Here is a 27,982-nt window from a genome sequence, read left to right on the forward strand (position 1 = left end):
AAAGACAATGAATAGTAAATAATTTATATTCCTGAACTTCCTAACTATTAAAAAGATATACTACCAATTTAAAAACTAAATCAGTTTTTAAAAACTGAATTGCAATTAATTTCATGTACTCTGCCAATTTCTATGGATTTTCAAATCACATTTTTTTTTTGAAAAAATGTTTTTCCAACGCCCCCTCGTGTTTTCCCTCTCACTTTTTGCAATTTGAAAGACAGAAGGAAGCTGACAATGGCCCTGATCCTGCAGTTATGCTAGTGCGCAATTTTATAGTCCCACAGAGTCCCACTTAAGCAATGGGACCTATTTCAGGGATCTGAGTTAGTGGACCAATTGCATGGCTGGAGCCTAAACAACTATTGCAGCAGAAACAGTGAAAGGTGATGATACACAAAGGGCTGTCACAAATACACAAAGTATGCATGTGAAATTGATCATATTTTTCTCTTATCTTTGACTTATTGTAATCTTAGATGCTATTTGTAAAGGTAAGACTAAAAATCAGAGATGAGTGATAGTTAAGTCGATTGTGTCCCTTAAAATTATATATTCCTCACAGGATTTAGTTAGTTAAGTTTAAGTGGTGACAGGTCCCGTATTGTTGCTAAGAACTTTTGTGGAAATAATGTTTTTTAATTATAATTGGATAGCTATCTTTCCCCTTAGTGGGGTGTTTTTTTGGTGTGTTTTTTTTTTTAGTTACTATCAAATTACTCGGATTATTTATTTCATTGTGTGTCTTAATGTCTTTCCTGAAGTTTACCTATAAATTTTGATTAGATATAAATCAGATTTGCTCAGGAACACTAATTAAATATATTTCTGATGTTGAACACTTACTTCTCATCTCTGGTTCATAGCTTAATGAGCTGGGTTTGTGCACTCGGTACAGTTTCAACAGCTTTTTGTCCCAAGCACCACAATTCAAAGGATTTGCCAAACGTAAAAATTCCCTGGTTAAGAGAGACAAAGAAATTATACAAAGCAAGTTGCTTACTTGTTTTCATTTTTGAAGTCTGCAACCAAACACAAAACAGAAAACATTAAAACTATTTAAATAAAATATAAATTCCAAAAACAAATACAGACAGCAAAAAAAAGTATTTTGATTCAAAACTATTTCTATTTTTAATTAACTATTGCATACACAATGTGTATATATACACAGAGAGAGAGAGAGTGGTGGTAAATTCACTCATTACCACAAAATGTTATGGTTTCTAGTTATTTGTGATGTGATATTTTGTAATAAACCATTACATATTTTTGGATAACCACACTGCTAAAATATAGTAGTAATAACATATATTCTAGTCTTTAAAGTAAACAGACTTTTCTCTAGGATTTCTTTTTTTTCTTTGTTTGGTGAAATTATAGCTCATTATACCCTGAAGATTGAAGTCACTCGTTCCTCTTCCAGAAAGGTACAAAATGGGCTGCACATTTTATCACCAATGTGCTTCTATGTTGACAAAGGGATCACGTCAAGCAGATAAGAGGTAGTTCAGTCTGCAGGCCAATTGAAATCCTCGGTCCCTCAGCTCAGAATACCAACTGAAGTTTCAGTTTCTGATGTGGATACACACCACTAAAAACTGGACTGACACTAAATACCCTTTCTTACAACCAATCAACAATCAGACTGTAAACCAGTCAATCTGGGTTAGATCTGAATGGAAAAGTCCAGCAGGAAAAAGTTCCATACGTCATTACTAGCTACCTAGTTAATTGTGTAACTTACTGTTTTCAATACTGCAGGCACTACTCAATCTATCCAAGATACTTTTATTATTAAACAGGGAACAAACAATATCAAACTCTTTTCTATTGCTGGCTTTGTCCTGGTCTACACTACGAACTTATGTCTGTAGAACTATGTCACTCACGGGTGTGGAAAATTCCGTTCCTGAATGACGCAGTTATACCAACTCAACTCCAATTGCTGACAGTGCTATGTCAATTGGAGGGCTTCTCCCATCAACACTGCTACCACTTCTCGGGGAGTTGGAATACCTACAACGACAGGAGAAGCTCTCCTGTCAGCATAGGTAGTGTCTTCACTAAGTGCTATAGCTCTGTTAAGTGTCAACAAGCCCTAAGAAAGGTATACTAGAGCACCTGCATTAACATGGAGGAGGAAAAAAACTAACCTTAAGCTGTAGCAAACACAGTGCATTCGGTTACCAACAAGAAATGTCAATGATCAAAGCGAGGTCATCAGCCTTTCAATGTGTTTTTTCCTCTCAGAAATCGTGTACGTTACTCTATAGCAAATCTATTTTCACTAAGACCAGAAACTGTCACTAAACTATGGTAGTAAGCTAGTAATAAAACCCCACAGACTAGAGAGGTTTCTTCTCGACATCTTTCTTTTCAGGTGTCTCTTTCTCCCTCATACATAAACTAAAACAAAGCTAAAGAAAACGGAAGGTTTAAGTCTTATCTAGTTTAAGTTACTTTATACTGTTTAGAAAGTCTATAAAGAATCTTCTGTAGCAGTAAAAACAACAAGGAATCCGGTGGAACCTTAAAGACTAACAGATTTATTTGGGCATAAGCTTTCGTGGGTAAAAAAACACTTCTTCAGATGCAGTGGCTACTTCTTTTTGGTTCTTTTCACATTTTTAACCAAGTTTCTCTTCCCTGCCAGCCACACTAGAAGCTGTAAGGACACATATTTTGACAGTATGATTTAAAAATATGAGAAAGGCAGCTTAAATCTGAACCGTAAAAAAAATACTATATTCCCAAGGTATTAACAGCAGCAAGACAACCTATATTAAAAAACTGTTTTGCAAAATAAGGCTATATCCAACAGGGTCACTATCAAACACAAACCCATCAGCTATTTTTTTCTAATACTTTACTAAGAAATTGAAGTTGCTGAAACTGACCAGCCAACAACGTCTATACACCAAAATTTTTGACAGATTGGATCCACTCAATGTGAACATCAGTGACCTGAAAAAAAATGTTTCTGACCTCAACACCATTGGCTCCAGTGCCTGAGAGGCCAGCCTTTCAAACATCCTCTGGAGTGGGGGGTGCAACGAATGGTCCTCATCAGCAAGAGCTGCACTACATCTCTGTAGAAGACGTGCATGGAGTCCAGCTTCACACATGACTTGCTGGTTTCTTTCTGTATGCACCAGGGATTGCAATATGTTGGCTACTGCAAGCTGAAGATCCAATGCATGCTGCAAAATGTAATAAATACAAATACCCATACAGTAGAAAGGAAATAATTAGCACAGGATGTCCTGTAATGCAATTTTAAAAAAGAGAAAAGAGAATCTAACTTAAGTATTGTTTCCCTTCTTTTTGAAACAGGACAAATAAATTAAAACAATGCATTGATTTGAACTCTGCCAAGGAAATTTGCTCTGGTGCACCTGATGAAAATAACTTCTACTTTAAATAGAAGTGAGCAGACTTAGAAATATGTTCAACTTGCTTAGAACTTTTATCCTTATCAGCCTAAGCTATTGCCAAAAACAGTCTTTCCCACATCATCCACTGTAATAAACTTTGGGTCGTACGCAGCACATTTGTCACTACAACTGTGAACACAAAAAGGATTCCAAACTCAAGAAAGAAAAACAGCAAAATGTTGTCATAGCTGTACATGCCTGACAGTTTTTGGAGCTTAATTTTGATAACCAAAGATCTGTGGGGTAGATACCTGAACTGAAATCTGCTTAAAATAGTTAGCAACAATATCACATAAATCCTGTTTAGTAAGATGAAAAATTTATACAAGTATAAAATATTGTGTTTTAATACTTTTTACACTGTTAAAGTTACCTAAGCTGTTTCTAATGGAACATAGCAAAAAAAGTTGCCATACTGGATTAGATGACTAGTCTATCCAGTCCAGTGTCCTGCCTTCTCTCCAGCAGCATACAGTATCTGATGCTTCAGAAAGAAAAGCAAAAAATTCATTACACTTGCTAACACTTTTACTTTATGAGATTTCATCAAAAAGTAAAAGAGGACTAGGAACCAAAAGGATTTATACTGGTGAAATAATTTTTTATGTAAGCAATTATTTATGATGCTCCTTCTACTCCAGTGTATTGATTACCTTAGTTTTATAAATACAAGTATAATAAAAAGGACAAATAAAACTCAAAATACCATAAGTCTTTGTTATATTGACCAAAAGACATGTATTTGGTCTATTACCTGACTCGTACTACACCAAAAAGCATGAGTAAAATAATCTCTCTACCAAAAGCCATATTGCTTTTACTAATAAGGATTTTTTCCACTTTTTTTTTTTTTTTTAAATAAAGAGCTTGTAAAAATGCTACGTTGACAGTTTTGGAGACTGAACTCCTCTTACATAATCACTAGAACATGGGCAGAAGGACAGCACCTGTGCAAGCTTCCTCACGCTGCCCTTCCAATGTCTTTTACCCTGACCTGAAGCAACCAGCTCTAGGGGTAGGTTGGAGAGGAGCAGGGTAAAAGATTGTAGAGTCTGTGCCCATTTCCTTGAAATCGCTGCTGGTTCTTTCGGTAAGAATGGCAATTAGTGCCAGTTATGCATATGGTCTAATTATCTAATCACTTACTCTGATATCTGGACTATAACTAGCACATCTTAGGGGGCACTAAACCACCTCCAGCTATTAGCACTAAACCACCTCCAGCTATTAGCACTAAACCACCTCCAGCTATTAACTTTGATTTAATCAATACCTTCGTTTAATTCACTAAAACCTACACTAAATTTCAACTAGCAACATACAGATAGAAGACACTGTATCCTTTTACTATCTAGTCCCCTACTCAGATTCAACATTAAGGACTACAGCTTATTTGCTTACTTCTGGCTGTGCAGTTGATCCAACAGAGGCTAGAAGATCCAACATGGCAAGCATAGCTCCAGGGTGGATGATGACAGCATCAGAGCTTTGCAGCAATGTGGCTCCTGTGTGGAGCTTCAAATCAGCTATGTTTTTGGGAGGGTACACAGGAGGAGTTGAAACAGAATGATATGCATGCCTAAAGGACAAGAGAAAAGAGAGCTTTTATTATACCCATTCACTATTAGCTCTGAACTTCTCCATCAACTATTGTAACATTCAACTTGTACATAGAAAATTCCCAGTTAAACATTTCCTCTTCTCGAAATCACAAGCAGATATTCTTGCAGGACTGTTTAGAGAGAATTTGATTTCCATAATATGTTCCAGCTCTGCAATGCCACTTCCTGTTAGAAAAAGAGATTAGACATCCCCCCAAAAATGTATTTCCTCATAAAAACGTTCACTTCCTTTAAATAGAGTAAAATACAATACACACAATAGTGTAAACAGTCCATAAATAATGTTTAGACAAATGTTTGGGACAAAATCAATTTTCATCATCCATCACCCAGTTTTTCTCCTCTGTGACGGCGGCTTCGAAAACTCACTATTACAGAATTGGAGGCAATTTAAACAATTAAACTCCCAAGATTAGGAAGTTTGTTCCACGATATACTCAGGCCAGCAGCCAATATGTTCTCACTCTTCCAATGAGTTCCTCTCAGCAACATTAACATTACATGGAGCTTCTGTGATCCAAGAGGACTTCTGCAGGTTCAGCATGTCGACACTACAGAACAGATGCTTTCAAGGCATACGCAACCACTTATGTCTAGAAGTCCATAACCGCTTTGCATTCCAATGAGATTCTCAGCAGTAACATGACATGCTTCTGGATCCCAGACTATTGCAGATTCAGCAGCTTGAGCAGTAGGGCAGTTCAGAGGACAGATGCTTTGAAGGCAATGATTTAGATGCAAATATTGGTCATGTGGGGCTTCTTTTCTTGAAAAGGCTGATAGTCATTTACAAAAAAAATGCAGCATATTTATAGTATATGTGCATCTTCAAGTAGAATGTGTGCACAAAGCATAAATACTAGCTAACAATTTCTTTGGAGGTCACAATATTCCTAATACTTTATATCTAACTAGATTATCTAATTTTGCCTTCAGAACAATCTTCAAAAAGAGCTCTATCATTTCTTTCTTGGAATGTGAGCCTTTAAAGTGGAGGAAATTGTTAATATTTTGATTCCTCAACCCCTACTTATAAAAACTACAATATATTTCTTTTTTGTGATAAATCGAGTAATTCTATGGTAAGGTTAAAAATTAGTTCAAATACATATCCCTCCCAAGAAAGTTTTGAATGCTGTCCAAACCACTTCTGAAAGTATTTTCACAACCGTGCTTGACTCCAACCTCCATTTTTAAAAAACCTGGATCTCTAGTATGGCCAAGGCCCAAAACACATTATTTCAGGGTATTTTCTTATTAGACTAAGGGCTTGTCTACACTACCACTTAAGTCGATGTAACTTACGTTGCTCAGGGTGTGTAAAAGCAATCCCCTTGAGCAACTTAAATTACATCAACTTAAAGCTGTGTCTACACTGTCATGTCAGCAGGAGGCGCTCTCCCGCCAACATAGCTTCTGCCTCTCATTGAGGTTGAGTAATTATGCCAACGGGAGAGCACTCCCTTGTCGGTATAGTGCATCTTCACCAGACATGCTACAACAGCACAGCTGTACCGATGTAGCATGGTAGTGTACGCTAGCCCTAAATTAAAAATGGCTAGCGGTTTTATCATGTAAATGTTATTAATATAGCACTTTTCTCCCTGGTTTAATAGGTCTCTCAAAACCTGGATGATTTTTTGAGGTTAGAGATATGGGTAATTCCTTAGCTGATAACGTTTTTCTGCTTACTAGGAAAAGTCCTGCTTCTGTACAGTAAACATTTGTAAATCTCAAGTGTCAGAGTTCACAGGCATTTAATTTCTTAAGGATTACAAGTCCACATATATTTAACAGTGTTATATTAAGACTTTTTGACCAGTATTTCAGAACGGATCCATAACTGAACTTTACCATCAGAGTAATTTCAAAAAATAATTTTCCACAGAGTTTCAATTTGCCTAGAAATCATTCCTTACAGTGCGGTCATATTCTGTGGCTGCCAACACCATCCTTTTGTTGTTGCAGTTGTAATTTATATTGCAGTAATGCCTGGAGGGCCTAGTCAAGATCAGGCCCATCATGCTAGGTTGATGCATAAACACAAAGATATGACCCCTGCCTCAAAGAGCTTACAGTCTAAAATGACCTTCAAAGTAAAAGGGAAAGGGATTCAATCAAACATACAATTTTCTTCTTTGCATTATAGAGAGCATGAACTATCCCCATCTGTCCCTCAAACTGCCCATAATTAATTGGATGATCTTCAGGTCTGGGTCTGCTTAAAATATTCAAATGTTTCTTTTCAGTTTTCTCTACAATGGATTCCTATTTCCAGAAGGCCACAAACTACCAGTTCAAGAATACTTATTAGAATGTAAAGATAAATTAGAGCTCAGAAAAAAAATATTACAAAGGTATTGACTAAATTTAGTGGTTCCCTCTCCAATTTCACCTCCAGAACATTATATCTAGCTTTGCCTAGCACATATTCTTTGTACTGGCCCTCTAGGAGAGAAGAAAATGACAACAGGAAAAAAGTTAAGGTATACAAAGAAAATCTACAGGTCTTCCTAGAGAGAGACAAGATTGAAATAAGTCCAACTCAAACTGAGTTATAATTAAACCCAATAGCTTATATGTCAACAAAAGATAACCACAGAATCATAAAAATGCAGGCCTGGAAGGGACCTTAAGAGGTCATCCAGTCCAGCCCCTTGCTCTGAGGCAGGACCAAGTATACCTAGACCATCTCTGACAGGTGTTTGTCTAACCTGTTCTTAAAACCTCCAAGGACAGAGATTTCACAACCTCCCTTTTAAGCGTATTCCAGTGCTTAACAATCTTATAGTTAGAAAGTTTTTCCCAACAGATTTAGCCAAAATTGAGTAGCATTTCTTGGAGATAACCACTGTAGAATTCTGTCTCAGAGTGACTGTTATCCAAAAGTTTACTAAGTTAATGAATAAAAAATATTTGTAATGAAAGGTACACTCCCTTTTCTATTTGCCTCTTGAATGAGATGACAGTTCAGATAATGTCCAGTCAGCACTCCTACTTCTGAAATTCCCAGAAATCAAACTAGCACTAAAGCAATAATGCATGATCTAATCATGAAGATGGCTGAAAGCACAGTACTTCTACGCTACATAAAAAACAGTGTGAACCGTAACAAAACATTAACTAGACAAGTTATCTGTATTTTGTTTATACAAACAATAATATTTAGGTGGCAACATCTTTTGGGTAAACAAATCTGAAAATCAGTGCACTGAATGTGTATATAATTAAGAGAGCTTTAAAATGTATATACGCAGAACTTTTAGATATTTTTATACATAGATTGCAAACAACAAATTTCTTTTATTCATATAACACCATACTTTGTGCTTATTAGTCTGCTAACCTAGGAGATAAGTTATATAAACTACGTAGCAGAACAACAGACTATGGCAAGTGGGAGATCAGTGCAGGAAAAAGGAAATGTAGAAGTGGAGAGAGACTACTGCTTTTGGAAGAAGAAAAGGAGTACTTGTGGCACCTTAGAGACTAACAAATTTATTTGAGCATAAGCTTTCGTGAGCTTTGCATCCGATGAATCGAGCTGTAGCTCACGAAAGCTTATGCTCAAATACATTTGTTAGTCTCTAAGGTGCCACAAGTACTCCTTTTCTTTTTGTGGATACAGACTAACACGGCTGCTACTCTGAAACCTGCTTTTGGAAGAGCATTTTGGCTGAGATTTTCAACATCTATAGAAAATGCATTCAGTTCTCCTAACAAGTATCTTCAATATTAATAGCCAAATTAAGTTATCTGATAGGTTGAACATCCTATCCTGATGCTTCTATTTTTTAAAATAATCAACTAACAATTAAGTAGTCTTGTATAGTGGAACATCCAAAGGACTGCCACATTTTCACTTTGAGAAGACTTAAAAAGCTTAAAATATTTTTTAAAATTAATACTTTGTGCTAGCTACAAAGCTGGCACCTTCTTAGTCATACTCTGGCAGCTGCCCTTAAAAGCCTATGTTTGGCACACTAAATGTATTCTACTGGCAAGACTGTACTTTTTGCATATTTGTGTATTTCAAAAATTCAGTTTATATGAGCAAGTAATGCCATTTACACCTAAGAGAATAGAACAATGCAGTTGAAGAAAGTACAATCCGTAGTGGAATAGTTCAATCTTATGGGCAAAACACTAGAAGGTCTCCATAGAAAAGCTCTCTCTTTCAAAATGTGCGAGACAGAAATGAATATGGCAGCAAAAACTTCTCTCTTCAGTAACAGCGGAGTTTGCTCCTAAATGCCTTAGTAACAGAAAAGAAATGACAGTCTGAGAGGTGCTAAATTATTAGGAAGTCCCTTCCAAAACAATCCCAGAAAAATACCAACATGTGACTGTCCTACTTCACTTAGCAAGGTGAAAAAAAGTACTTTTGTGGTAATCTCCTTTACTGCAAATATTGCAAAGCAGGTTTTAAACAGATTTACTTCATTTTTTAAATAAAACTATTAAGAAAGAATTAGCTGAGAAAAAGGAAACAGTGAGAAAGGATTTCAGAAATTGACAGTCACAGACTCACTTTCCAAGCCATTTAACATTCACATGCCTCCACAGTTGTCAGTAGTATATGTTCAGAAGGTTTTATTATTTTCATTAGGCAGTAATTGTAGGCAATAGACATATCTTAATAGTACTCAGTTTATTGATAAAGGAAAAAATATCTTTACTGAGAAATTCATTCGGGAATTTTTTTTTAAATTAATTTATCTACTACTGCATTCTTCTTGGACTAGCCACCTAATTCTTTTACAAGTTGACAAGTTGTTTTCCTCAAAGAACAAAGACAGACAGACAGTACACGCCCACCACAAAAAGCAGCTTGAGAAAAAAAAGCAACAAGAACAGTGACAAGAGAAACCAGAAGAGAGATCAACTTCTCTTAAAGGATCAGTACCTTTTCCTGGACAAAGCTGGCGTACCCCAAGGAGAGGGGAGAGAAGTCTCATTTGTCAGGCAAGGAGGGATCTGTTCTGCACGACTACAGACAAAACAGACAGGTTTGGGATAGAGAAGTTAGAAAAGAAAAGGAGAGGCCAGAAGCTTGTTAGTTTTACAATACCACCAACCAGTAAAAACCTTTATAGGATCCACCCTACAGAATCAGCAAGGACAACAAAGAATGCTACTGAGAAACATGCATCAGGTAAAACAAAGAGACGTGCACCATTCTACAATAATTAGGGAAACAAATGTTTTTGCTCATTACTCAGCAGATATGGTAATCTACACAATCAAACCAGCACATTAAAACATCCTTCAAGGTTAAGTAGAGCAGGAATTGACAATAGGTCATTTCTGAGCAAATAAAAAAATTTAATTAACTTGCATTAGATGGGATTAAAATAATATCCTGAGAATAAACTCTGCAAAAACATGACCATCAGATGGTTTAAGAAAGGAAGAAAAAGAAGTGTTGATTAAAGAAGAATGGAAAATAAAAGGAAATTAGAAAGGAATGCATTTGCAATGACACTAGAGATTCATCAGATTCCACAACTAGCCAGTATTACAGCATGTATTGTATACATCACCAATTGGTTAAATCAAAAATGTTTCTATCAAATATTTCCAAGCGATTTTAACACAAAGTAAATAGGATTTTTATGCTAATTTCTTTCGAGATGAAGGGATACAGATTTGTTCTCTTACAACATTAAAGGCAGTAGACAAACTCTGCAAAAACGAGAGCTTGAAGTTATGCTCTTAAATTAATATTTAGGCACCTAAAGAAGTGCTCTGAGTTAAGAAAATGTAAGCACCCTGCAGCTCCTCGCTGACTTCATCAGAAACTGCCAAATGCTCAGCATTTTTATCAGGCCTCTTATTTAGCTGCCTAAATATTACTAGGAACCTAACGTGAAACATCTATTTTTGAAAATCTTGGCCAACATATAGCACATGGACATGGAACAGCAGCTTTGCAATTTAAGCAATGAAGCTTAAATCATCGCTGCTCTATTAGTTTCTTTAAAAAAAAGTTACAAGTGACAACTACCTTCAAAAATAAGGGTTATTTTGTAGGGGACCATTAAGAGGTATATTTACTATATATGATTTTAAAATCTCAGGTAGTTAGCAGCCTCCATGGTCTCTCATGCTAAATTAATTTTAAAAAGCTAAATGGCAATCTCCAGGATGGCATCTCCACTGTCTAAAATAAATCTGTCATAACGAACGATCAAATGACTTGTTTTTAGTGTATCCCATTTTTATGGCAGTCAGAAGTTGGTATGTACTGCAAAGTAGCATATTTCTAATTTTATGATATAATGGACAAAGATCAAGTACTTATGGATAATAAAAAAACTGGAGAAGCAGACTACTTGTTTACAGTTTTAAGCCATCAAATGGTTTTAAACTAAATGTCTCTCTGTTGCTTGGTGTCATGACCTAAGACATTCAACATTAGAGGTCATGTTGCCATTCTTGAAAATAGCAATAAGAGAAGTTTACATTTGAGTAGAGGAAAATGTCTTGCTCCACTTTGTGGATGAAGAAAAAGGTGGTAACATCAAATCCCGCAAACACATTTCTAAAACCAACCATTTTTTAGGGAAAACAGATCATACCTGTCAAAAGAATCTGTGGCTACTCTGTAGAGATAAATAAAGAGTTTACTGCAATGCCTTAGTGTGGGTGCCACAGAGTCCATGGAGATTAGGTCATCCTCCAGTAGTCTTTGAAATGGTTGTGTATTTGAGGGGAAGACATTCAAGGGGCTTATTTTTCTTGAGTCTGAGTAGCAGCCAAGCAATCGAACAGCATCTGCCAGCTTTTCATACTGGATCTCTGTTTTGAAGAAATGCGAGTTGGCTGGCTCATAGCGCATTGCTGCAGTCAATGTGCAGAACACAGTGTGAAGCAGTTCAAACACTTGATTCTGGTTTACTTTCTCCCAGCCATTCTTAGGCGGAGAGCACAAGGATCTTTCCATAGCAACAAGTAAAGATGTGACATACACAAATCCACCGACTTTTCTAAAAACAGTTCTTGTGCGATGACTCTCTCTTAGTACTGAGAGCAGGGCCTATGGATATTCAAAAAAGAAAAAAGCATTGTTATTAATACCTTATAGCAAAGCATATATCTTGTCTGATATGCTAGCACAATTATTTATTTGTATTATGGTACTGTTTGAAGACCCCAAAAGAGATTGGAATTTTACACACCAGACAGACAAATACAGTATAAAGTCCCTGGTCCAAAGAGTTTACCCGCTAAATAGACACAGACAAAGAATAGAAAAAAGAAAGCATTATCCCTCTTTTACAGGTGGGAAACTAAGGGCCAAGATCACACCGGAAGCGTGAGACACAGTTAGCAATTGAACCAAGAATACCAGTCCAGTCCCTTAACCATAAGATAGGTATATAAAGCATAAGGCATTGGCATGTAGAGACAGACAGAAAAAAACAACCTTTCACGTTAAAGCATTGTAATTTATATATCTAGAAATAAAAACAAACTAAATGGTTGCCAAACTCTGCATTTGTACTTTAATAAAAGATCAGGTTGTGACTTGTCAAGTGACATTCTGTAACAGTGAGATCTCAATATTTTTACCTTCGAGTTTCCCATGTGGCTCCCATCGAAATCTTATGCATAAAGTTGATGACTGAGTGCTGTCAACTGTATAACCACAACATTGTCCTTAACCATTGTATTGCAACTGGTGCTAAAAAGGAACTGAGGGACTGTTGGGCCCACCCAGCCCTTTGAGCCCTCACACAAGGGACGTGAGAGTGTCCAGGGCACAGGTGTAGAGGCAATGGACACTGCTGGCTAAAAAAAGTCCAATCTCACATCCACAGGGCACATGTGCACTAAGAGTGGAATCCATGTGGACAACCACTCTAAGAAGGTGGCTTGATTTTTCTCTCCTTATGAGGTAACTATGAGTTTGGTTGAGTAAGTGCTGAGATACTCTATTAGGCTTGCTGAAGAAAATTTAAGTTTCCTTACTAAATCTGACTCTTCATCAAATAGCATCTTTAAAGATCTTATTTCCCTTTTAAAAGGCCACCATAGAAGATGAAAAGACCATTTTGTAAAACTAGGTTGCTCTATGAATGTAGTACTTTGCGGCTACTCTGAGGTTTAGCTGGTGAAGGATGACTTTTTTTTATTTTATTTTATTATGAGCACATTGTGGAGAGCACAAAGATTTTGACTGCAGTAAAACAAGTATTAGTTTTTTGGAATTAAAAGGACAGGATGAACAAAGAGTTACTCTGTCATGATGAAACTGGAAGTTAAGCTTTATGCAGAAATAACTTACAACTCACTTTCCCGCCTGGCAAAGTGGTGGCAATGAGAAAGGAGTATGTGACTGACGGAAAGTATAAGTGTCACCTTGGAGCTGAAAAGGAGTTTGCATTATTGTTTGCAGAACTACAGAATGCCCCATTCAGGAATAAACTCTGATTTGAGGTCTAAGTCTTGAATTGGTATAAATGAAATGACACACATGATAGCAAGTCACAAGGATGCCTTGTTTCATAAAGAAGTCAAGAGCTTCTAAAGCAGCTACCTAAACTGTGAGATGGCTTCAAATTGGGTCTCAGTTTAAGCTAATGTACAGAAATTAAGAGAGATTTGTATGACACAAAGATGTACAATGCTCCAAACACTGAAGCAGCCAAAGGCTTTCCAGACACTTTGGAAGCCTCTACACACAGAATCCAACTCCTTCTCCCACAGCTAAAAAACAAAGGTAAAAAGTGTTAAAAATCTTATTTCTGAAACTTAAGTGAGCAGACATAATTCTGAATACTCACAGGAAGCAGGATGGTTGACTACAGTGGTGTCATTTTTACATAGACAGCTTTTAGTCCAGCCACATTAAAGTTTTTGTTCACTCATTTAATCCCTTGACTTTGTTTCAAGAGTGGAAGGAAATCTGACCCAGTGCTGGGCAGAGAACTCATTCATTGCTGATGCTGTTCGGATCATAAAAACCAGGTTCAAGGTCCCTTTTAGAAGCACTGCCTAACTTGCTTGCCAGCAGGGTCCTTTAAGAACAGCTACATGCTCAGCTACAGGGTTTATGTTGAAATCACTAAGAAATGGAAGCATATACTCTGGGGACAGAAATGAGTTTCTCAGCTTCAATTTTTTTGACTTTTACAATGATTATGGTATTCTCTACTTATGGACCTTTGCAGAGAAAAGCCAGAGTAAGATTTTATTTAAGGATTCAGAGGTTGGAAAACTATACACTTTTTAACCTCTGTTTTAAAAGTAACTACAAAAGTCGCAGATTTTTCATCTTCCTACAGGATATCAGGAGACTATTCTCACTAAATAATCTGCCAATGTCATCCAAATATGAGATAACTTTAGAAAACTCCAAGAAAGACCAAAGAGATACTTGGTCTTCTTATTTTAATCAGAACTGTAATCCAACTCTACATCCTTAACCTTTGCTTTGTGCTTGTAGGTCACTGAAGGTGGGTCAGATTCCTCCAAGTCATTGGGGACGGTGCTGACTGAGCACACAGATAGCAGGGAATCAGGTGAGTCTGAGTAAATTGAATAAAGAAAGAGAGCTCAGCAGGCAAAGTGTGGACTAGAACAATCAGACAATATGTTGGAGGTACTGAACAACCACAGGTGGATTTAAGGAAATTGAAATGGTTCAAGCTATTGAGCAGAATTTGTGGGAGCAGTGGGGGCTGAAGAGATTTCCAAGGCAAGAGGAACCAGAAATCTGGCAATCATTTTGACAGTGACACCTTGAAATGAAAGAGCTGTACAAGACTCCCACAGTTAGCCAAGTGCTTACCGACCTCTAACAAAGCTATAAACATTTGGGCCGGACCAAGATGTTATGGTAGATAGTAGCCTGTCTTGACCTGCCTGCGGAGCACCAATACTGAATGGGGCAGATGGCTTGGGCTACCTGAGACTAACTTCTGCTGTTACATATGGAAGGACAAAAATTAGAACAGAAAGGAAAAAAAACCCACTAGTTAACAGAAAAAAAAAGGAAAGTCGAACCTAACTGTAGGATTGTGACACCAGCCCTTGGATTCTAGTACTAAATTATCTCTGTTGTACCATTATGGGTGAGAATTACTCAGTAAATTAATGCCTCTCACGGTGAATGAGAATTCCCACAGCCTATCAGCTAAAACAAGGTGATAGCTTAACTGAATGTTAGCACAAGCAAGTTCTAATGTAAGAGCCAAAGACTGCAAACTATGCGTGGTCAGTCTATAAATTACTTATTGAAAATGCTCTTAAAGCCCCCCTACAGATATCAAAACTGATGTTCTCCAACATAATTCACTAACTTAACTAGTTTTCTGTCTTTCATTGAATTTCTTTTACTTGACATGCCAACTGATTGTCACAGAATCTTAGAATCATAGAACTGGAAGGGACCTCGAGAGGTCATCTAGTCCAGCCCCTTCCACTCAGGATAGGACTATATTATCTAGACCTTTCCTGATAGGTGTTTGTCTAACCTGCTCTTTAAAATCCCCAACGATGGAGATTACACAACCTCCCTAGGCAATTTACTCCAGTGCTTAACCACCCTGACAGTTAGGAAGCTTTTCCTAATGTCCAACCTAAACCTCCCTTGCTGCAATTTAAGCCCATTGCTTCTTGTCCTATCCTCAGGTTAAGAACAATTTTTCTCCCTCCTCCTTGTAACAACCTTTTACATACTTGAAAACTGTTATCATGTCCGCTCTCAGTCTTCTCTTTTCCAGACTAATCAAACCAAATTTCTGCAATCTTCCCTCACAGGTCATGTTTTCTAGACCTTTAATCATTTTTGTTGCTCTTCTCTGGACTTTCTCCAATTCATTCACATTTCCTGAAATATGACACCCAAAACTGGACACAATACTCCAGTTGAAGCCTAATTAGTGCGGAGTAGAGCAAAAGAATTACTTCTTGCGTCTTACTTACAACACTCCTGCTAATATATCCCAGAATTATGTTTGCTTTTTTTGCAATAGCGTTACACTGTTGATTCATATTTAGCTTATGGTCCATTATGATCCCCAGATCCCTTTATGCAGTACTCCTTCCTAGGCAGTCATTTCCTATTTTGTATGTGTGCAGCTGATTGTTCCTTTCTAAATGGAGTACTTTGCATTTGTCCTTATTGAATTTCATCCTATTTATTTACTTCAGACCATTTATCCAGTTTGTCTTGATCATTTTGAATTGTAATCCTATCCTCCAAAGCACTTGCAACCCCTCCCAGCTTGGTATCGTCAAAGCAAGACACATTTAATGTCAGAGCTTTCTAACAGACTAACTCCAAGAGAAGAATTTATGAGTTTTTCATTTCTACATGCTCCATTTAAAATTGAAACATCTGAATTCAGTGTACTAGTTCTCAGTTGTTCTCTACAGGGCTAATATTCAACATCTGACTTCAGGAAAAAGAGTGTTAAAATTTTAATCAAATCCTTGTACATTGTTAATTTCTCTTAAATTCTAGCACAAAATGAAAAAAAAAAATCTGTTCAGTTGAGTTGAACTTTACGAGATGAATCATGGAAGTGTACGGCTGGAAGCGATCTCAATAGGTCGTCTAGTCCAGTCCCCTGCATTCAAGGCAGGACTACGCAATAACTAGACCATTCCTGACAGGTGTTTGTTTAATCCAGCGGTTCTCAAACTGTGGGTCAGGACCCCAAAGTGGGTCATGACCCTGTTTTAATGGGGTCGCCAGGGTTGGCATTAGACTTGCTGGGGCCCAAAGCACCAGAGTCCCACAGCCCAAGCCCTGGGGCTGAAGCCCAACCCCGAGTCCAAGGGCTTCAGCCCTGGGTGGCAGGGCTCAGGTTACAGGCCTCCCACCTGGGGTTCAAGCCCTTGGTCTTTGCCACCCTGTGCAGGGCTTGGGCTGAAGATTTGGTCTCCCCTCATGGGATCGTGTAGTAATTTTTGTTGTCAGAAGGGGTCTCGGCACAATGAAGTTTGAGAACCCCTGGTTTAATCTGTTCTTAAAAACCTTCAATGACGGAGATTCCACAATCTACCCAGGCAATTTGTTCCAGTGCTTAACTACCCTGACAGGAAGTATTTCCTAATGTCCAACCTAAACCGCCCTTGCTGCAATTTTAGCCCATTACTTCTTGTCCTATCTGCAAAGGTTAAGAAGAACAATTTTCACCCTCCTCCTTGTAACAACCTTTTATGTACTTGAAAACTGTCATGTCCCACCTCAGTTTTCTCTTCTCCAGACTAAACAAATTATTCCCCCATCCCCCCCAATCTTTCCCCATAGGTCTTGCTTTCTAGACGTTAAATCATTTTTTGTTGCTCTCCTCTGGACTTGCTCCAATTTATCCATGTTTCCTGAAATGTGGTGCCCAGAACTGGACACAATACTCTAGTTGAGACCTTATCAGCCCAGAAGGGAGTAGAAGAATTACATCTCGTGTCTTGCTTGCAACACTCCCTAATACATACCAGAATGATATTTGCTTTTTTTGCAACAGTATTACACAGTTGACTTAGGGCTCCTTTGAGCAGCCTCTTTAACAAAGTAATTTTCAGATTCTGAGACAGACTATAGATTTCCCTTTGCTTCTCAAATAATCTGAATTGTTACCAGTAACAATAAAGTTCATTATCAGCCTGTTCCTGATGTATCAATATTTTCTGAATAGGTAAATAATTGCTTCTGTAGTTGAGTAATTGAAACTTGCAGTTTGATAGTATGGTATTTGTATTCAAGTGAAAATCAAAAACTCAAAGCCTTAACGCGATACCATTAAAGCTCTCTCGAAGGCACATGTTTTCAAAGATCATATTTTCATGTGCTACTACACCAAAAAAATGTAAACCATCACGCTGGACGGTAGATATCACTACTGAAAAAGTCTAACTGAGTGATATACACATCATACACAATTTCACCACTTCTCTCTATGTTTAATCTTCTACAACTCTAAGATGTCTACGCATTACCTAATCTCTATACAAGAAACCTTAAAATTTTTAAGGCTACATTAATATCCATCTCACCTAACCAGCAATCAGCTCACAAAATCTAAAGAGTATTTGTATGTAAAGCTAGTAGTGAAAGATGAATTCTCCATATTTTCTTATACTTATTGGACACATTTCCACCATGGTCAGGGCTTGTGGTAAACCAAGCTGGGCTGAGAAAACAGTGTTCATTCCATATCACGAAACAAGCCTCCAGCGCAAAATCTGGGGGTTTGTTCTCCGTGACCCAGTTTTGGCCCAGATCTAGTTATAAAATTTTCATTTAACAACAACTCTGGCTCTGTTTACAAAAAATGAGATTTTGCCAAGGAAAAATTCAAGTACGGCACTAAAAATATGCTTCAGTTCGTGTGCGTGTTACGTTGCTTTTTAATTGGACCTAAATAATTTCTTAAAGCCAGATGGAAAGAGACTGCTTTTAGAACTTCATTTCCCATCCACCAGTAATCATTACACCTAATGATAACAAATGTAATACATACTGGTCTCTTTTTTGCCAGCTGTGTTTAAAAATTTGAGATCTGATTTGTATAAGATTTTAATTCTTAAGTCATTGAATTGTTTTCAATATCTGAATACCATCATGCATAAAATAAAAGTAGTTCTACAGTGTATATTCTAAATTTTTAAAGTTGGAATTTCATAAGTAGTTTAGGAGTGGAAAGTATTAAGTTTTATTGCACTTACCCGTAATATATCTGTCTTCAGTTGTAGTTCTGTAGGTGGAGCTGAGTGCATCAGCCCTAATAAAGTGCCCATATCATCATCCCCACTAGGTGATAACACCAGTTGCTGGATAATCATCAGTGCATGCTGTCGGCACTGTGGATACTTCACTATATTGTGTACACACCTTGCACCACCAAACTCCCTGAAAATACCTATAGCGTAAGAAAAAAAAAAAAAAACGGGAGAAAAAACACAAGATACTGTATCAAAACCTTGTATTTGTTCAAGTGCACTATCAGCGTATAACTGAACATAAAATGCTTCATTCTTCACCAGTACAAATTCAGTGACCATTTTCATCGATCACACAGAAGTTTACAACAGCTTTTTATATGAAAATGAGCTGATCACAGTTAACTGGAATTCTAATTGTATTCTCCCCTGGAATATTTTATGTTCAAAGTTACCATTGGGGTAATTTTATAGTCCAATTCTAAGAATTTCCATGTCACTCTTACAGAAGGCTTCAACACTGGTTATTCACTTCTTTCATGCTACAGTTCAAAGAGTGGTGGGATGGACCCATATTATTTTTTCTCTGACCCATGACCATAGAAACGGTAAACTGTTAAAAAGCAGTGATTGTCATAATATGCTTGTACAGTTCTTAACACAACAGAACCCCAATTCTAATTAGGCTTCTGGGTGTTACTCTGTAACAAATTATTAGTAGTAATTAGTAGTAGTAGTAGTGGTAGTAACTGAAGATGGGCTCAGTCCTTTTACAGTATTTTCTACAGCTTAATTCCCTGAACATGTAAAAATCTAATCATTCAGGGAGGACACCTACACTACATCTAACACTTTAAATAAATAACATAATATAATATCAATAAATTTAAATAAAAAACCAGTTACTTTCTCTTATTACCTACTCCCCCCCCCTTTTTTTTTAAAGTAAGGGTTAACAGAATTTTGTTTTCTTTGAAGAGGGGGTCTCAATCATTTCTCCTTTCATTTTCCCAATCGTTAAACAAAAACGTGTCACCTGTGCAGTAACTGACGTTCTTGGAGATGAGTGTCCCTGGGTGCTCCACTGTAGGTGTCGGTGCGCCACTACACCACTATTCAGAGATTTTTACAGCAGTACCCGTATCAGCCGCACATGCGCGGAGCCTGCCTCACACACCAGTCTTGTCTTAATAGTGCGCATGCGCGGCCAAACTCCTCAGTTCCTTCTCTACAACGGAGACTGCCCCAGCTTCGAAGTAGAGGGGAGGAGGGTGGGGAGTGGAGCACCCACAGAGACACTCATCTCAAAGAACGTTAGTTACTGCACATGTGAGTAACCTCCTCCTCTTCTTCTTCAAGAGGTGTCCCTATGGGTGCTCCACTGTAGGTGACTGAAGAGCAGTATCTCTCAAGGAGGTAGGGACTTTGGATCTGGAAGGAATGCAGTAGACAGAACAGCTCTGTCCACACGCGTATTGGTAATGGGTCCCTGTGTAAGAGCATAATGTTTTGCAAACCTATTTTCAAAAGCTCAAATGGCATCTCTGGCAATGTCCTTAAAGGGGGACGTTATGTAGAAAGGCCACTGCGGCCGCCATGGATCCCCAATTTTTGCTCCAGATTCCTAAATGGCCCTAAATGAACTCACAACCCTGGGTTTAGCAGGCCAATGCTCAAACCACTGAGCTATCCCTCCCCACAATGGTTCAAATGGTTTTGGGTTAGGCATGTTAAGACTAAGGGGAGGTCCCAGGACGGATTAGACAGTTTGATGCGTGATATAAGGTTTGGGGTCCCTTAAGGAATCACTTATTAATGGGATAAGCAAAGATAGTCCTATCGTCGATGGCATCACAGAACATTGTAATTGCGGCCAAGTGGAGTTTGATGGGACTGAGGGAGAGCCTATTATAGATTAAATTAAGTATTAGTGGGAGAGGCACGGAAAAAAGGAGCGGTGTTTGTGACAACCCACCAGTGTGTAAATCTTGTCCAGTTATAAAGGCAGGTGGTGCATGTAGAATTTGTTGTGCTATGAAGGAGTACATTTTGAACCTGCTCCGAGCAAGTTCACTCGGCATGAGAGAACCATGAAGGAGCCAAACCTTGAGGTGTAACATGGTTAAATTGCGGTGGAGTAGTAGACCCTGTTGTTGGGACAAGAGATTCAGGCAGAGGGTAGTGGGATGGGTGCAGAAAGCGACATCATGGTAAGGAAAGGATATCATGCCTGTCTGGGCCATGTGGGGCCATCATTATGACCCTGGCTTGGTGTGTTCGTATTTTTATCAATTATTTGTGTATGAGCGGTATCGGGGAAATGCATACATTATGTCGGTGTTCCATGGGAACATGAACACATCCCTTGAGGAGTGTTTGCCTAGTTCCACTTTGGAACAAAATCTTGGGCATTTCTTGTTTGCTGCAGTTGTCAAAAGGTCTGCGGTTGGGTATCCCTATGTGTGGAATATGTCTAGTACTATATCCTCGTTTAGTTCCCATTCATGGTCTATGGGAAATCTTCTGCTGAAGTTGTAGTGGTGGTATTGAGAGAGCCATGTAAGTATGAGACACCAATTCCATCATTTCATCGCTTATGTACAAAGGAAGTGGGATCACCCTCCTTCCCCCCGTTTACATAGAAGATGAAGGCAATATTGTCGGACATTATCCTGATACGTTGGTTTTATATGAAAAGAGAAATTGGAGGCAGGCATTGCGTATTGTTCAGAGTTCTAGATGTTGATGTGAAGGGATGTCTCGGCAGGAGACAAAAGACCCTGGGTAGCGTATTGGGGCATGTGTACTCCCTATACCGTAAGGGATGTGACTGTAGTTAAGACAACCAATGGGACGCCCTGTAGAAAGGGGACCCATAGCAAAGGTTGTGAGGCAATGTCCACCAGTAGAGAGAGTCCTAGACTCTGGGAGGTCTGTATAAAAGTTTGTTCAGACCATGGACATTCAGTCTGTAGACAGTGGAATCCAACTCTGGAAACAGAGGCGAGCTTTCTTGACTACAAAACTGCAAGAGGCCATGTGGCCTCAGAGTTGCAGGCAAGCTCGTGTAGCCACTTGTGAACTGTTGCACAGCTTGGGAATGAAAAGGTTGATAGTGTTAAGAAGGTGGAGTGGGAGAGATGATATTCTTTTGCATGAGTCGAAATGTGCTGCTATGAACTCCAGTTGTTGGGTGGGAGTGAATGAAGATTTTCTTTGTTCATTCGCAGGCCAAGAGCATGGAAACAGTGGACTGTCTGTTGTGTGGACTGAATGGCTTCTTGGAGAGTCCTGGCTTTGAAAAGACAGTTGTCGAGGTAAGTAAAAATTATGATTCTTTATGAGATGAGCTGTTATGACTGCGACGAGTTTGGAAAAGACAAGTTTTTTTCCGGTCGAAAGGCCAAAAGGTAAGGACCCTGTACTGGTAGTGTTGTGAGCCCAGAACAAAGCAAATAAAATGTCTGTGGGCAGGATGTATGGTCACAGGAACATAAGCATCCTGCAGGTTGAGGGCTGAAAATCCAATCTCCCTGCTCCAGTGCTGGAATTATGGTTGCAAGTGTCACCTTTTAATTATTATTATTAATTTTATTTAATGAATTTATTGAGGCATCTGAGCTAGAGAATGGGTCGTCATCCCCTAGTTTTCTTTTGTGTTCAAAAGAAATGGGAGCAGAACCCTTTTCCTCTGTGTTGGTCAGGCGCTGCTCCTAATTGGAGGAGATGATGAACCTCTTGGTGGAGCAGTTGTTTGGGGACCAAGGGTGGGGGTGGGGGTGGGAGAAATGGGCACTGAAGTAGGGATGATGTTTTCTATACTGTTGGTCACATCTTCACATTTGCTTGTTAGTGGGAGGGGGCTGACATGGAGCCGATGAATTGGTATGGCGACATTGATATCCTGGTCACGGATGTTGTTGTTCACATTGTCTATGACTTTCTGGAGTATACAGTGGGTAGCATGGATGTTGAGAAGGTTGGTATCTGTATGGTCTCTTCCTATTTGTAGGGTTTGCCATACAGAGAGACCATAATGTCGTTCTCAAGTCCTTCATGGAGCGAAGCACATCATTGGTGTTACTGGCAAATAGTTTTATCATCATCAAAAGGGAGATCTTCCATGATATTCTGAACCTCGCAAGGAAAAGAAGACTATGAAAGCCATGAAGCTCGATGCATCACGGCTGCTGTAGCAGTGGACCTTGAGCTGTGTTAGCAACATCAAGTGGGCAACTTGTAGTGCGGTACAGGAGATGATTTGTCCGTCAGAGACTATGGTTTTAAACTGATGGTGTTGTTTTTTTTCCCCCCACTCTGGAATGTCATCAATAAAGTCCATGAGTTACTCATAATTTCTGTGGTCATGTTTTGCCAGAACGGCCGCATAATTAGATATCCAGAATTGTAATGTGAATGAAGCCTACACTTTACGACCAAGCAGGTCCAGCCCTTTACTGTCTTTATCAGTTGGGGTAGATCTGGGAACTGTTCTTTGTTCTTTTGGTTAGCTACCTCTACTACCAATGAGTTTGGTGCTAGGTGAGTAAAAAGGAACTCAGACCCTTTGGAAGGAATAAAATATTTACAGTTAGCTCGCTTACAGGTAGGTCTGGCAGTAGCCTGTGTCTGCCATATAGTTTTGGCAGGATCCATAATGGCTGGATTTATAGGTAAAGCAATCTTGGATGTGGAGGAAGGTTGCAGGATATCAGTCAACTCATGCTGGTTTTCAGAAAACTTCCTCCAGATTAATCCTCAACTCACTGGCGACTCTTTCGAATAGGTCTTGAAATTTTAAGAAATCATCCAACAGTGTTGGTGGTGAGGCAGTATAGCCTCATCCTGCGTGGATATGGGCTCCACAAGGGTTGGGGAAGCATGTGTAGCATGTTCATCAAAGTGTGGAGTAACAGCTTGTTGTTGTGTCTCATTCATAGCCATATGCACTGGTGGTGGCGGCGGCGGGGTGGCATTGCTCCTATTTTTGGCATCTTGGGGATCACAGTGGAATCACTTATATGGTGCTCATGGATCCCGTATTACCACTGACCGGGGAAAGGCATAGGTGGTGCCATCCATGGGTTTGTATACCAGAGAGGGAGGTCTTTGATGAACAAAGACCTAGATTTTCTGTGACAAGTGCTGATTTGGCTCTGTGACTGAGAGAACTGGTATGGTGAAAAATCTCCCTGCACTATGGCTTCCTCATCACTAGAAAAGTGAGATACAGCCGGAGACAGGTGTCCGGACTGCATGCGAATGTCTGGAGAAAAATAGGTGTCAAGTAGAGGTAACTGTAGGTTAGGTGAACCAGGTCTGGTGAACCAATGAACTGTGGTGCCTGAGAGCCTGTGCGAGAGAAACCCTCTGTTAGGAGCGCTTGTGGCACGGGAGGGTCGTTCGGCATGGACGTTCTCTGCACCATAGCGCTCAATGCATTCGCTGAGGTCGGTGGTGCTGGCAAGGTAAGCGCAGCCTGGATCTGTTGTGGCAAGGTCCTCTGTGCTGGCACAGTGTCCATTGCGGTGCCAGACGGTGCCATGAGAGAGGCAGGCAACTTGAAGCCTCGGCACCGGGAGCTTGCGCCGTCACCACAGCCAGAGGTGGGATTAGTGTGATGCCAGGGGAACCAGCACATGAAAGGTGCTGAGCCGAGAAAAGGTCTGCATAGAAGAAATAGACCTGCTCAGCAACCTTTTTGCTTGCAATGTTTCCCTTATGGGTAAGGGAGGCAGGTGTTTTCTTTTTTTGTCCTTTTTGGAGGTGGGAGGGCTGCGGTTCACTGACGAGCCCATACCTGGGTCAGAAGCAGGTCCGAGTGACTTCTGTCCAATAATCATTTTCAGGTGGAGTTCTCAATCTTTGTGCGCCCTGGATTTTAATTTGGAACAACGGGCACATTTTTGAGGAATGAGGGACTCCCCCAGGCATTTTATACACTGGGAGTGACCATATGAGATAGGGATGGCATCCCTGCATGTAGTGCACCGCTTAAATCCTGGGGAGCCAGGCATATTAGCGTCGGCTGGAGGCTGAGAGGAATAAGCAGGAACTAATTTTTTTTTTTAAAAAGGGATGAACTTACCCAGTAACTAAGTGCTAAAGTAAGGGAAAAAAGGACGTAGAATGGGTAAGAGAAAAAGTTTTAACAAGTCTGCTGTAGGTCCGACTCCGGCCGGGGACGGTAGAGAAGGAACTGAGGAGTTTGGCCGTGCACGCGCACTGTTAAGACAAGACTGGTATGTGAGGAAGGTTCCGTGCAGGTGTGGCCGATATGGATACGGCTGTAAAAATCTCCAAACAATGGCGCAGGGGCGCACTGACACCTACCGTGGAGCACCCAGAGGGACACCTCTCGAAGAACCACCTTTGGTTCCCCTCATAATACAATACATGTGTTGACAGAAGGCCACCTTCATAAGGCAGGCCAGAGTTGGGGAAAACTTCAACCTCATCTAATCTCCAACATCATTTTGGATTGCCTCTAGGTAGGGAATCCTAACAGTTGCTTTTTGTATTTTAAAAGCTCTCTTTTTTACTTTTGGGTCTGCCACACTTAGAGTGATGGACCAGAGCACACATACTGCACCAGCCCTGGTGACCGCCTGAGCAGTGGACAGTGCAGCTGTCCCCGGGGCCGCTCCAGCAGCAGCCGGCATGGCTGTCCCTGGGGACAGCCACACCGACCTCTGCAGAAGTCACGGAAAGTCATGGAATCCCTGACATCTGCAACCTCCATGACAGACATGGAGCCCTAATGATGATTGTTTTATCACTGAAACAGACTGTCACCTTCAACAAGCAACAGCCTCTGGCAACCTGGTATGCCACCGGTCGAGCAATTGCTTTCTTAAGCTTTTGTTCTTCAAAAAACTGACTATTAAACCTAAGAAAAAATACAGTATATGTAATAACTTGAGATGATGTTAGGAACTTAGCAGGGGCCATACTGGAACTGATCAGTGGCACTTATTCTAATACTTTCAATAATGGCCTATGCCAGATGCTTAAAGTAAAACTCCCGTAATGCACATGAATAACCATGAATAAACTAAGAGGGACAATTTTCTTCCTGACCCTCAAGGATGACTTGTTTAAGTACTGAAGCATGAGTATTAATAACCTTTGTAGCTAGGATAACAATTAGTTAACTCCAGATTACTTTCTTAATTAATGTATAAGAGTATAAACCTTCTTCTTTCTATCCATTTCCAATTTGTTCCCTCCAGCTCTATCTTATGTCTCTTGGATCTGATACTAATATTAATGGACATGGTAAAATGAGAGGCTGATTGGCCTTTGACACAGTCACAGAGCTAACGGCACCTCTCTCTCTTTTGTGGTCTCTGGATACGTCTATACTGCAATTAAAAACCAACAGCTAGCCTCTGCCAGCTGACTTTGGCTCATGGGGCTTGGGCAGTGGGACTGTTTCACTGCAGTGTAGGCTTCTGGTCTTGGGCTGCAGCCTGAGCTCTGTGACCCTCTCACCACACAGGGTTCTTGAGCCTGAGCACCAGCCTGAATTCGGAAGTCAGCTCTCCAATGAAACAACTCCACAGCCCGAGCCCCATGAGCCCAAGTCAGATGGCATGGGTCAGCCACGGGTTTTTACTTGCAGTGTAGACATACCCTCTGAGCACATTCCGTCAGGTGTCAGGCCTCGTGCCTTCACATATCCTGGGGTGGAATTTTGCAATTCTCCTACTTCTAGACCAGACCCTGGGCTACAGTATTTTATATGTACCATTCTGATCCTGCAGCTCCAACTAAGATCAGGCACCTGAGGGTCTTCCCTTCAGGAGCTGGTGACCAGGCAGCTTTCTTAAAATAAAAGTATGATTTTAGCAGTAGGAACAAAGCTTTGAGAGAAAATGAATTTTAAAAACTGGCTACATATATGTCATCTTACCTAAAGCCCTATCATCCTGTGATGGTGATCTAAGTAGGCCTACCTTTTAGAGACACCCCCAGCTGATCCTGTATCTCAGGCTGGTTCCCCTGAACTACCATCACATCTCTTTTGAGAGAGGGTGCCTTTCAAACCCTGATATAGTTCTTTGGTTCTTCTGTGTTCTCAGACTTTGACCCTTGTTGTCAAAAGCAGTCCACCTAGGCTTCCCAGGAAATCAAGCCAGAGTTCTCAGAGCCAACTGTTCCTGTTTTGTCCTTTAGCAGTCCTGTTTGTTGCGGGGTAACTTCTTGAGACACTTTTTCCATCCTCCTCATTTTTCAAGATTCATTCCTGTTCATTACCAATACAGTCACACAGAAAACACCCCTATCAAGCCCACCATAATATCAATAAATTATTACATACCAGCTAAAAATCCATCGGACACACCATTCATTATTATATACTTATACTATATCTCCTCTTAATCTCAAGTAATCCTGATTCTTTAAATCTCTCCTTTCATGGAAGCTCTCCATAACAAGTATTTTTTGTCACCCTTCTCTGGTTCTTTTCCATTTCTATTGTGCCTTTTCTGAGATAAAACAATCAAAACTGAATACAACATTCAAGGTAAAAGTGTATAATTAATTCATATAATACAACTGTAATATATCCTGTATTATTCTTGATAACCTCCTTAATAGAGCCTAACTTGCTTCTTTCATCCATCAAGTTGCTCAGCATGATTTTTTTTCCTCTGAAGAGTTACAACTTGTCAGTATGCTTGAGTAATCTAATTTTCACTTCCAAAGTGCGCTGAGTCGCATTTGTCTGCTTTTAATTTTATCTGCTATTATATTTTCCAATTACCTACTGTAGTTCCATTAGTTTCTGGTGGAGTTCCTCACAATCTAGTCTTGTCATACTTAATTAATGTTAATAAACAGCAATTCTGGGCACCATACTAGACAACCTTGTCTTCCATATAATTGACCACCAAAAAACCTACAACAGACACTGGGATTTTCCAGTATTAACCTCTTTGCATGCTGACAAATAGGCCTCCATTTACTACTTAGTTTCCTATGTCTTGATTTTATGTTCCACCTTACACTTTACCTTTTTCTTCACAGCCTCCTACTTTGCCTAAGTTACTATTTCTAAAACAATTTTCAGTGGATTCAAGGTTAGCAAGACCTATTTTACCCTTACAGATATTTGGATGGAACAAAAGTCAGGAACTCTAAGATATACTAACTGCATTTCAGACACCTTGCTGAAACCATCACACATTATTCACACGAATGTGAGCAAGTGTTTCCCTTAAATTAATAAGGGAAAAATATCTG

At 39.5% G+C, this 27,982-nt stretch overlaps 1 protein-coding gene across 3 annotated transcripts in view; it reads right to left on the reverse strand.

Moving 5' to 3' along the window:
• Positions 1-27,982, reverse strand: part of WDFY3 (WD repeat and FYVE domain containing 3) — a 229,319-nt gene that overhangs the window by 129,517 nt on the left and 71,820 nt on the right. For all 3 annotated transcript variants that reach the window (XM_077814992.1, XM_077814993.1, XM_077814991.1), the window contains exons 11-15: positions 18,740-18,933; positions 11,641-12,098; positions 4,839-5,016; positions 2,989-3,203; positions 847-959 (exon numbers count right to left, since the gene is read on the reverse strand). In XM_077814992.1, coding sequence (XP_077671118.1) covers positions 847-959; positions 2,989-3,203; positions 4,839-5,016; positions 11,641-12,098; positions 18,740-18,933 — 1,158 coding nt within the window. The remainder of the gene's footprint in view (positions 1-846; positions 960-2,988; positions 3,204-4,838; positions 5,017-11,640; positions 12,099-18,739; positions 18,934-27,982) is intronic.

Source organism: Eretmochelys imbricata, chromosome 4, assembly GCF_965152235.1.
Source record: "Eretmochelys imbricata isolate rEreImb1 chromosome 4, rEreImb1.hap1, whole genome shotgun sequence".
Lineage (NCBI taxonomy): Eukaryota > Metazoa > Chordata > Testudines > Cheloniidae > Eretmochelys > Eretmochelys imbricata.